This window comes from Semicossyphus pulcher, unplaced genomic scaffold (assembly GCF_022749685.1).
Source record: "Semicossyphus pulcher isolate SPU_LCO1_2020_fin unplaced genomic scaffold, fSemPul1.0.p SCAF_7, whole genome shotgun sequence".
Lineage (NCBI taxonomy): Eukaryota > Metazoa > Chordata > Actinopteri > Labriformes > Labridae > Semicossyphus > Semicossyphus pulcher.
The window spans coordinates 26,947,157-26,959,604 of record NW_027211748.1 but is presented as its reverse complement, the minus strand read 5'-3'; the positions used below and the strand labels follow the sequence as shown (position 1 = coordinate 26,959,604).

The 12,448-nt window shown below is 37.1% G+C and overlaps 2 protein-coding genes across 6 annotated transcripts in view; both read right to left on the bottom strand.

Annotated features, from left to right (window-relative positions):
• The window catches only part of LOC138612207 (ATP-dependent 6-phosphofructokinase, platelet type-like), a 35,934-nt gene extending 31,401 nt beyond the window's left edge, over positions 1-4,533 (bottom strand). For all 5 annotated transcript variants that reach the window (XM_069685520.1, XM_069685521.1, XM_069685523.1 and 2 more), the window contains exon 1: positions 4,345-4,533. In XM_069685520.1, the coding sequence (XP_069541621.1) occupies positions 4,345-4,453 (109 nt within the window). In that variant the 5' untranslated portion in view covers positions 4,454-4,533. The remainder of the gene's footprint in view (positions 1-4,344) is intronic.
• A 2,625-nt stretch (positions 4,534-7,158) lies between these two features.
• Positions 7,159-12,448, bottom strand: part of LOC138611445 (nuclear receptor coactivator 2-like) — a 49,315-nt gene continuing 44,025 nt past the window's right edge. Inside the window, exon 22 of the mRNA XM_069684556.1 lies at positions 7,159-12,187. Coding sequence (XP_069540657.1) covers positions 12,176-12,187 — 12 coding nt within the window. The 3' untranslated portion in view covers positions 7,159-12,175. The remainder of the gene's footprint in view (positions 12,188-12,448) is intronic.

Here is a 12,448-nt window from a genome sequence, read left to right as displayed (position 1 = left end):
AGCCCGTCCCCTTCCCTGGCCCTTATCTGCAGAATGTGGAGGGGATGTGACTACTTCTTGGATAACAATGTCATGCTTCGGGCTGTGTTCAGACAGACAACAGCATAAGAGGACAAAATCATTCATGACACTGAAGCTGGTACAGCCGGTGGAAAGTTAAACCCGGCTCAACTTTTACTGCAATGCACAGAAAACGCTCTCCTTCAAGGTGCTGCGATCAAACCCACGCAATCATACATTCATGTGGTTTAATTTGTATAATTATGACCATATTGTATATTACAGCACATTGAGTGGTCAGTAATCTTCTAGCTTCTGTCACATGTAACAGACTTGTTGCATTTGTTGCAACATGAGAAGCAAAAAACTGTGAATTTGAGACAGATAGTGTCGGAATAAGACTTCAGAAAGGGCTTATGTATTATATTTTGGCAGTGCATACAGAGCTCATTTCTGTCAGCATGGGACTAATGAAAGTCTGCATCCACAGGTTGCTTATATAATTGGTTAATTGGTTAATCATTTTCTGCCCAAAACCCAAAGATATTTGATTTATGCCGGCCTTACACCAAACTTTACACTGCTCTCCAAGAGATACATGGTATGTGTTTTACTTAAAATGTTACATCTTTAGTCTTTGGGATATTTTGCATTTGTTTCTGATTATGTATCAGAATACAATATCTATTAGCTGGAAGACGCAAATAAATAGTCCATACATAAAGTCGATTTATAGCATTCTTGTGCGGGTCACATGCAGGACAGATGCACAATGGAGGGTTTCCTGCACAGACGAAACACAGGATGAAAGCCTGGATGTGGTTTCAGGCTGTGATGAAAGCTAACGAGGGCTGATGGGAAGAGCTAGTGTTGCTTAGAGACCAGGAGTTGACTGGTTGAAACATGTGAAACGGGTTTGAATGGGAGTAGAGTTTAACAAAAAGGAATACTATAATCAATTAACAGAAAGACATATGATGACATCTCACAGTGTGTGTTTGCGATTGGTGCTACTATTACTATCAAATGAAAGTACAAGTTTTTGAAAATTGATTCATAAATCAGAAGTCACTGTTTCAAAATGTCGACTTTCTCTGTTTTTTATTTCTGTCTTCACAAGATATTTTTGGGGCCATTAAAAAAATAGACTCAAGATCTTTTCAAAAATGTAAAGATTATAAAGTATTCAGATTCTGACCTTGCTGTGAACGATGACTTAATATTCAAAAGACATTAATATTAGGGCTGTATGGAACTGGAGTTTCTCAGTTGAATCATATTTGGCTGTTCAATACAGAAATTGAACACTTTGTTCCTTTTTTTTTTCAGTTCAGCCCCAAATCAAACTCCTATATCAGCCTACAGGAGTTTCATTGGCTGATTGGCAGGCCATCAAACATCTCCATTAGACTTCTTTCTTAGTGGTTCAAGTCATTTAACCATGTTTTTAAATAAATAATTTAACAGGATTAAGGATTTAACTCATTAGTCTTGATTTTAAGCTATCAGAGAAACAAGCCCTCTTAAAGTTAGCAGCAGCTCGGCTTGCAGCCCCTAAAGCCGTACCAAACAGTGTTAGAGAAACAATTATTTTTATGTGCCCAATATTGCTAAGTGCTACTCATGGTGATTCATGTTGGGCCTCTCTTTAAATAACATGACAAAGACTTGGTCTAGACCTGCTCTTTTTGTAAAGTGTCTTGAGATAACTTTGGTTATGATTTGGCGCTATACAAATAAAATTTGATTTGATTTGATTTGATTGCGACACTGTTTATTCAGTGATTTAATCAGTTTTAATCACCGTGTACGTTTTTTCAGAGAGGAGGCGACATCTGCAGATAATTCGGCTTCTGGTAAAAACCTGGTAAAAGATGGACGCTGTGGGTTATTTTGACTGTGTTTAGTTTAAAGCCTGCATTGATGTTGCTCCTGCATTGCTCCGTGTTCTACGACGCTATTAAGAAACACAAGCGCAGAGGTTTAACAGATCTCGACTGACTGACTCGAATCATTAACATTTAGGGGGACAGTTCTTATTAAAAACAACAAAGTCAAAAAAGCTTCCTGCTTTTATTGGTTGGGCTTTTTTAATATTTAATCTACTTAACATTACTTTGTATTCTAATGTCTGAATGAAAAGTATCAAAGTAGTTACCAAGGCTCAAACTACAGTTACTCAAAGGCAAAAGGAAAATCAAGCACATGGCAAAAAATCCCTGTGATTATAAGTCTGTTTATTTCCATCCAAAGAGCCATTTGTTATGAATGAGTGGAAACTAGGACAGTGGAAACACTGGTTTGTCTCATGCTGGCAGCATCGCTTTAAAGTGCAGCGTCATTTAAACCTCAGATGCTTCCAGGGGAAAAGAAATCCTGTTTGGATACATGTCATTACTACAAACACTGATTTTAATGTCTAGCATGAGAGCTGATGTGCTGTGATTCGCTACACTGAGACTGAGAGACAACAAATCACAGCACCTCAATGATGAGCTATAGGAGCAGTGTTATGCAACAGCCTGTAAGCCAACAATAGCTGTGGTTAACCTACCGCACTGCACGTACAGATGGCAGAGCACAATACAGATAAACCATAGAAGGCCGACACACAGGAGGTTATGTGTCTGGGTAAAAATACATGTTCAGATTATATTTCAGGAACATTAGAGCAAAAGACACACAATTCATCTTGTTGGCAATATTCAATTAATACTAAGTAAAACTATAATAATATAATGACGACTTTGAATCATAAAAACTCCCTTTAAGTTTTAAATAACATTTTAATAGTATTAAATTCCTTGTCTTCCTCTTGTCAATCACATCATGCAGCTCCTCACGTAGGCTGCACAGCCCTCCAGGTCTGTGGGGTAAAGTTACATGCACTAAAGCCGGAAGTGTGCAGTCTGCCTTCAAAATAAGGGCGCTACAAACGGACACTTGAGGATACGTTATTTGCTGTGAAAGGTTCACTCGGAAGTCTTGTGTTTCTAAACTGGCTCACTTGACACTGGTCCTCTCACGACTCATCCTCAGTGATGCAAGACACGTGCTAGTACGCATCTACTGTGATATACAAGCCTTCTAAAAGACGAGAAGTTGAATAAATGACTGTGACTTATGTCTAACTATTTTAAACTATAAGTTATCTACACAATTAAGATGTTATTTATGTACTTTGTTAAGTCAATTTTAGTGCTGCCATTGTTGCACAGAAAATTGAAGGCCTGATGAAATTATTCAGTTTCTTATAAAAAAACCCTGCAAATTATTAATTATTATAACAAACAAATTCAGTTTTAAGTCATTTAAATACATTACATTTGAAATCTTATTATGTAGACCTACAGCAAGGTCATTGCACACTGTCTGAACTCATTCTGAGAATAGAGACAAAGTAATAATGCATCTGGGTTGATGATTAAATTACATTTGTCCCCGTAGCACTGCATGCACACAGGGAGGCAGTGGCATGCACAAATACACACGTGCGCCATCTATGCAGGCAACACAGCCCATTTAAATGCACTGGTGCAGAATGCATGATAAGGAAAGAAACACCTTATGTAAAAAGAGATGTCTTTTGAATTATTCAGTTATTAACACCACCACTTGTTGATATAAGAGCTGTTTTCAAAATTGTCCTAAAGCAAGCTGCACTCATTCTTAGCAGGCCTGCATCATTAATAAGGTGTTATATGATAGTAAAAGGATATATCTTCTTAATAAAAACTGAAGTACAGATGTGTGACAGGAGTGTGAAAGAGCATAAGCTGTTGTATAACTGCCCTTTTGATTCAGCTGATAAAGAATAATGTAGAATCCCAGAACTAATTGCAGAACTATGATTATAAATATTTAACAGTTGCAGAATTTAATCAAACTTCCCCTCGTTTCACTGAGAGCCTTTTTAACCACACCTTTATTGATATGCTCCACAGTAGTAAATGTAACGCAGCCAGTCCGTCATTGGACAGACTTGTGGCTACAGATCCATTATCGGACAAGGGTATTCATTCATTTACCCAGATACATTGTGACGTTAATCCTCCATCATAAGAAAATCCTTGTTAAAGTGAGAAATGCAACACGTATTTTGCCAATAGCAACACTAGTAGGAAAATTATCTGTTCGTTTGATTTTTAAGAAATGACACAAAATGTACCTAGCCTATGTTACCTACAAAACGACAGTCAACAAACGGTGAAAGCCTAGGTTCTTTACTTGATGTTTTCTGACATCACTTTTGGGTCATATTTATTGAAAAATCTTTGGATTAAAAATCTTTCAGCCGAGCTAACACAAGTGTCCGATAATGGAACTCAGACTAAACATCTTTACCTTGGGCATCTCCTCCGCTGGTCAGCACTGCGATGGATTTCCCAGCTCCGGACAGATTCTCGAAGAATTTCCGGGTGTCTTGCCGCTTCGGTGCCGCCGCGCCAGCCATGTCTGTCCCGGGTTCCTGTCACCTGCCCAGAAAATTAAAAAATGTACAATTCAACAAGCCCAAAGCGTCAAATAACTGTCTGTATCTGAGAGAGGAGAGATACTGTAGTAGGACTGCAGTGGTTGCCGCCCTCTAGGTTCGCGCACACACCCCCTGACCAAAGATCGTACATCAAGAAAGATGACTCACTTCGGTCTTTTTCCCAACCTGATTTATACAAAACCACGCCCACTTCCGTATGACAAAAGCCTCTCCAGCTGTGTTACCACGGATACCGAGCGTGTTATGACAGTAACATTAGTTTGGAAATTGCACTGAATTTGATGACAAATTCACAGAAATAAGCTAGCTGGCGCAGTATTTCCTAGCTGTATTTTCAGTCAGTGTCTGCTGTTGATAACTGAATAACACAATTCAACCTGATTAGTTGAACTCATGCTTCTAGCTAATGCTGGTAAATGTTAGCAAACTTAAGCGTAGTATTTCAGTACCCGATGAGTCAGTTAACAGCTGACTTCATGATTTTTCATTTCAAATAGAGTGAATGCTAAATATTTGTATATTTTGATATATTTTTTTTTTTTACAAATTCTGAATATTCAAAGTAAGTGAAATAGTACAACTTTTACAAAATAACTTGCATACACATGTAGAGGTTTGACAGCAAGTCCTGCTAAAATGATCTTCTGGCTTTACCCAGCTGATCTGCCTTGCGGTTTCCGGTTACAGGTTTTGGAACTAGAACTTGAGTGAGAGGTCTTAATTTTTACGGGGATCTTTGGCTCTCACGAGCCTGTCTGCGTCTGACTGACAGCTGAATCCACCAATGGGCGTCCAGATCACGTACTATGAAAATACATTCTAGCCAATTGCAGTTGAGACCATTTTTTGTCGGTCAGGAAGTAATACATTTCCTACAACTATTCACAAGTTTCTTTGAGTGGAGTACAATCAAAAGTCAGTGAGTGTTGCAACAGCACGAAACGTTGACATAATGCAACAGAAAGAGAGATTACATTATTAGGTGAATTATGTCATGCCAGCGACAAAGAGTTGAATACAGGCAGACTAAATCTAAGATAACTTATATAGTGACAGCATCTCAGTGTTTTTAAAAGTGTATTTCATATATCAATATCTTAAATTTACGTCATTGCATGATTGATTTATTTTTATTTGGCAAAAGTTAGACAGATATAATGACCTTTCATGAAGTTCATGACCTTGAGCAATTGTTTTCTTGCTGCAATCTTTATCTCAATGACTTTGTCTTTCAGCACAGTCGTGGGCAGCCAGCAGTTGTAAGATTTCATAATAATTTTTTCATGACAAAAGGGTTTATTTGAGAGAAAATTGGAACAGTTCCCACATCTCCAGCAGCAGACAGTGGGCTTTTTGTGTGATTAGATTGGAAGGGCTATGCAGAGGACATCGGGTTCTCGACAAGTCGACAAGTGCCTTTGCTAACTGACTTAAAACATTTGGCCTATTTGGTTCCTTATTTGAAATAAGGAACTGCCTCTTGAATGCCTCATGAATCAGGGTGTGTCATTAGAAACAGTTACTTGCCGAGACAGTGTTCCTTATTTTACATTAAGGATTCATATGGATACCTCAGTGCACAACAAAGATTCATCTTTGCAGCTATAATGGCAAAACTATGGCATATTAGATGTAATTACGTGTTATAATTTAGCTCCAGTAAAGCACTAACAATCAAATATAGGCTGAATTTTGTTGTCATACTTTTAACCAATTATCTAGTTTCACGTCTAGAGAGTCAAAGGATTTTTGGGAGGTAACAATTTTAAAACAATTTAAAAAAGACGGATGCAGATACATCCTGACTTTGGCTCGTAACATAGTTAAAGCTTCCAAACCACTGGATCCTGCACTTCCCATAATGCAACTCTATTTAATTTGCTACAACAAGGGAAATGAGACAAGTGATGTGAAGCAGGGCCAGACTACAAGTTACGTGAAATGGGGCAAATTCAAAGCTAGGTAGGCTTCATATAGAGAAATAGGATATTAATTACATAATGCATCCTAATTTGCACCCTCCTCTAGGACTAGAATTACCCGGCGTTTTTAAAAAATGTATTCCACTTTTTTTTAACATGTTAACAAGTGCCTCCCAAGAGAAAAAACAACAGTTAGAAAAGCACTGATAAAAAAAACCCAGCTGATTTTTAAGAATCTCGTCCTATAAAACAAAATTTTAAGAAAAGATCTTGGAAATATATCAAATATTATAATACATTTATTATAATTTTATGACTGAAAATACCAGTAGGATGAATAATGTGAAACTACAATATTATAAGGAACATTCAGGACCGAAGTTAAAGGGAATGTATGACAATGATTCATTAGGAAATTGCTCAAACATGATTATCTCAAATTCCTGGAATATGTTGCCTCCTGCTGTTACACAGAGGTCATTGCACACACAGGCAGAGCTGCTCATTCATTGTGAAATGCATTTAACCAGAATACTGTGACATAAAACTGTAAAACTTTACATTTTGGATGGATAATGGTCTTTTTATTCATTTCCTGTAGGCACTGAGCGTATAGTCTGCAGTGCATTATCGTTCATGTAAATAGTGTATGTATAAAAACAGTTGTAATGCAACAACCCTCCAGATCTCGCTGTGATACACTTACTAGTGGTCGAAATAAAAAGACAGAAACAGTCCAGCTCAATAAAAATAATTTATTTACAGTGGCATGAATCATAAATTAACGAGCAGCATTGGCAAAAGCAACATTAGAGTCGACAGCTTGCATAAAGTGGTGTGAACGTCTGTGAACGTCTTTTGCATAATAACTCTGACTGAACCGCTTGAACAGGGCTGTCACCGCTGACATATCTGATGTGAATTAATATGAGGACAGAAAGGTCATTAAAAAGGAAATCTCTTGAACTGCAAACAGTGATCTTTGAACAACTTCATCCTCCTTATTTGTTGCCTTGATTTACCAATTTATTGTCATTTTAAGTCTTTTAGTTTGTTCCTATGTGAAGCTCTTTGGGCTGCATGTTTGTATGAAAGGTGCTGGAGAAATAAAGCAGAGTTTCTTGTTAAAACTTAACATTTCGACCTGTTTTAAACATAACTCCCTTCACGATGGTGTAAAACGAAACATTTCAGCTGTACCTTTCCCTGACGACAGAAAGCACATATTTGCTCAGCACTCGATGCCCTGGCGCAGGTACGATTAAAAAATATTGAAACAAAATTTTTGATTTTCCTTTGCATTGTTGTTTTATGCAGACTAATCTTAACACTCCAGTTGATGCACAAGTTGAAAACTATGTGGGGCTAGACAAAAGGAAAGTAATTAACAGAGTATGTTTGTAATTTTGCATTTTGATAATAAAGTCAAAATGTCGAGAAAAACAGTTTTAGTATTAGTGCCAGGAAGATTTTTGACTTTATTCTTAACTTTTCAAGTCTACGGAAGCCCTTAGCAGACATGCATCCATACATTTTATTTACTCAGTTTCCCGTGATTTTCAGAGTTATTTCTGGTCGTTTTCTCAACATCTTGACTTATTAATCTCGTTATCTCGAGATAATGGGCCAAATGAATCCGTTATAATGAGAAAACCAGCTTTGTTATCCCGAGATAACTGGAAAAATAAGTCGAGAGTTTTAGAAAACAACTGAAATTTACTTATCACAGAAAAACCAGCTTTGTTATGAGAGATAACAGGAAAAATAAGTCAAGATCTTCAGAAAACGACCAGAAATAACACGTTATCACAGCAAAACGGAGTAAATAAAATTTATGGATGCATGTCCGCTAAGGGCTCCCGTACGATTCTACTCTCAAAAAACATTAAAAAATACCTTCATCCTCTGATTATTCTTTTTTATACCTGGCCCTCAAACTTAACTTTTAAACGTTTTGACTTTATTCTTGTAATTTGACCTGATTCTCAACATATGGACGCCATTCTCGACAAGGCAAAAAAACCATCAAAATTAAAGCATCATCTGTAATTTTAGCATTCCTTCCGTTTCACTCAATAAATTGTATTATGTGTATTCAGTGTCAGGCAGGTTTTAGTTTGAAGTCTGGACTATTTAAGACCATTTTATAAGAAAAGTCTTTCAAGGGTAAACATATAAGATTTATAAACTGGTTAAAGCTCCTGTGAGGAGTTTTTCGCTGGTTATGAAACACACTGAAATTAATTCTGATGTCTCTATAAGACCTACAAAAGCAAACCAGATCATCAGCGACCAGATTGATTATTTCTATTGTTATTTTTAATACCTGAAACTGCTGGTGGGGGGGCAGGTGTCAGACGAAGCGATTAACTGCACGCTGCCTTTGTTTACATTTTCCAGGGCAAAATTTTAAAGTGAGTGATACATATGACTGTTAAAGAAAGTAAGATGATTTTTGTTAAAAACCACCACTTAAGAATGAACGGGACAAAATCAGCCAAGAGATAAGAGATACGGCTTTGTCCACAGGGGGCGCCAAAACTAACACAACCCAAAGTTCCTCACAGGAGCTTTAAGCTTCTTTTGTTTGACACGACTGAAGTGTAATCTCAGCTGTCATAGAGAAGCTGAACTTCTCCAAATGGATTTTCTATATTTAAATGTTGTCTAATAAGTTATAGTATTAATGTCAGAGATGGGTGAGTAGTTTTAGTATTAGTATAGTTCTGCATTAGGGCTTCATCACTGCTCGCTTTTCTGGCTGTGTTATTAATTTACAGGCAACCTAAGCTCCAACTGTGCAGATGCCCTCTAGAGATGCTGCTGCAAAGCTTATTGGTCACTGACAGAGATCAACAAAGGTCAAAGATTACATAATGCCCCTTTAAAAAAAAAACACTGTGTTAGTTAGGGAGAACCTCCCTGATGCATTGTGCATTTACAAGGTGCAACAATACAAATGAACTACAACAAAATCAATAGCAATATCTGCACTCTGATTACAAACGCTAACACGCTGTTCTTGTCATTTCCTTGAGACGACACACTCGTTGTTCAGTGAAGATATAAAAATCCTGGTTGTCTAATTCTTACACCTACAGTATGAAGTGGTAAAACACTCACTCAGCAGTATGTGACACATATAATACAGCTGTAAACCAGACAGTTACACACCAGACAGAGAATCACAGATCTAAGGCATTATGCTTTGTCTTTAGCATCTTAAGGTACTTACATGAATTACAGTATTTTGCATTTGATAAAATATCCATCTATAAATCAAGAAAACTTTTTAATATATATATTTATACTGTATCAGTCAAAATCAAGAGAAAATAATTCACTTTCATCTACAACATTAGGAGTTACTGTACATGAGTTTACATCCACTTGATTGTTTTCAACCTTTGCAGAGAGAGTTTGACATTCAGGATATTTCCATGGCTTACAATTTCTATCAGAGGTTTTTCCCGTAAAATCTTTGGGATTTTACAAAATGCTCGCACTCTGGAGTAACTTTGCTGTGCTAAAAGCTGCAAGGACATGAAGGGGAAATAGCATCATAGTTTCTTTTCAGTGTCTCATTTTGCAGTCAGTTTGCATTTTCACATTCCTCTTCTCTTGTGAGGGAAAAGTCATCTTATATCATTGTTACAGTGCGTGCTTCACAGGTTTCTGGACCATCTGAATGCAACGAACCCATTTACAGTTACAATCGAGCTTTTATGAGACAGCACCTTATCAATAGAGAGCACCGTTAAAGTTGTTTTGATGAGACATTTCATCACAGAGGTCCAGTCTGTAAAAGTTTAGATAACTTTGGATCATATGGGTTGTGGATCACCTGCTCCTCTTTGTGAAATGTAATTAATCAGTTTGTAGCTCAAACTTTATCCTTCATGCAAAGCTTAACATCCTTCTAAGAATACTTTCAATTCGTATTCATTAACAGTACATACTGTAGAGTAGGTAGAGGCTGTCTTGTCATTCAAAGATCACAGCTTCGCCCACAGAAAGACCCAAAACAACAACACACTTTTCAATCGTCGTTCAGTTTGACAGAGCGCTTCAGCTTAAGCGACTCCTGCATTGCAGCACATCGCAACCATGAAGCGTAACTTTAATATGATTGCAGTATCATGGAGTTTTAATAGCAGTAGACATATTTTAGCAAAGCTGCTGTGGAGGCTAAAATAATCTCATTGGTCAAGTCTCAATGGGCGGAGCAAACTAACTGTTTCTAGCCTACTAAATTTGGACTGAAAGTTAGCTACAGGCAACGTTAACATGCTAATGTTTAGCTGGTTAAATGTTTACCATGTTGCCCACATGCTTTAGGTTGCATGCTTAAATATGCTCATTCACCGTAGGCTGAAGCTGTTGAGAATGTCATACGTTTTGAGGGGATCTTGTCATAAACCAAAATATTGGACCAATTAAATGGCTGACCCAATAATAGCGCTAAAGGAAAAGTCAGGTGGTTAAAAGGTCTAACTTTTCATGTAGTGGCTGTACCAAAAGTCATGTCAATCCATCCAGTCAACATTGCCATACTGCTGCTGTTAGAAAAGCTAAAAAGCTAATATACTGGTACTAGGTTAGCTAGGTTTGCAAGCTAGCTTAGATGAGCTTTCAAATTCAAAGTAGCTGTCCAAAGATGACAGTAGCTTGAGAGGAAAGCCAGTTAGCTCACCTGCTAATCCGCCAACGATTCTGAAATGGTCATAAAAGAATTAAAAATTAAAACCTTTTTGTTTACATTTTGACAAGAGTACGTCTATTCTTTTGGAGTAAACCAATTAATTGACTTACAGTCCAGCTGTCTTGAGGCATTTTACGTAACCATGATTCTTCAACTACTCATACTAGCCTAACTAGGCTAGCTAGTTAGCTTGTCATACCATTCATATTCCTAATAGCTAGCTAGGACAGAAAGTTAGTTAGCAAGAGCTGGGGGGGGGGAAAGGAAAACTGTGTATTTTAATGTATTGTTTACATTTTGACTGGAGAGACTTTTTTTGTCATTAGAGCAACAAAAACATGACTTGCAGGTTCTTTAGCTCCACCCACTGAGGTTTGTTTTAACCAATGAAATGTCCGCTCTCTGAAAAATGTTTAACTTAAACTCCAAACTGCTGCTTTGAAATGTCACTGAGGGGAAAAGAGGGTATTATAAATCTTAGTATGTACACTATCTATACACATTCACCTTCATTCAAAAAGTCATTATATGGGGATACAGCTCCCCTGTAACTACAGCAGTTGAAATATATTAATTTTAAAATCGACATCAAAATGTACCATTTTGGGAGATTTTCTTAAAGAAAGATATCCTTGATTTTTTTGTGTCATACAAATAATCTCTAAAACTTCTTCAAAACTATAAATAATTTTAAAATATCTTTATAAACCTTCTCGTTTGATGTTTTCAGTCTGGCTCTAAAATAGAACCATTAAAGATAAAATCCAGAGGTTTCATTCATCCTCGTCAACCATTCAGTTCTCCAGTCTCAAACAGTGACATCATTTCAGTTTCACACGCAAACCCGCACACTAAAATTTACTCTGTCATATATATATATATATATATATAGCTGTCCAATCCCCGTAGCGACTCTGAGTTGGCTGGTATGACAGAGAAAAAAGTGTTTCCATTATATGTCCTTAACCTTTTGATGCTTCTCCATCCGCGGAGCTGAGTAGGTTTGAGTGTTTTTGCATGAGCTCCTGTGTTACCTTTTCTCAACCACAGCTGGGGTCAGCAGAAATTCTGTGAAAGACAGAAGATACATACATTGTTTTGACAGAAAACACACATACATGCTAAAAGGAACTCATAGGGAGCTCGTACACTGAGAACTAATGTGGACCTAAAATTGAGCCCTGAGGTACACCAAATTTACACCCCTTATGGATAAGTGCACGTGCAATGAACAGGCCGTTAAATGACATAAAGGTTTTTATTTTACACATAAATAATAGTAAATAAGTAAGATTGTAGGTAATACTGTAACCACCTGATAGCTCATTC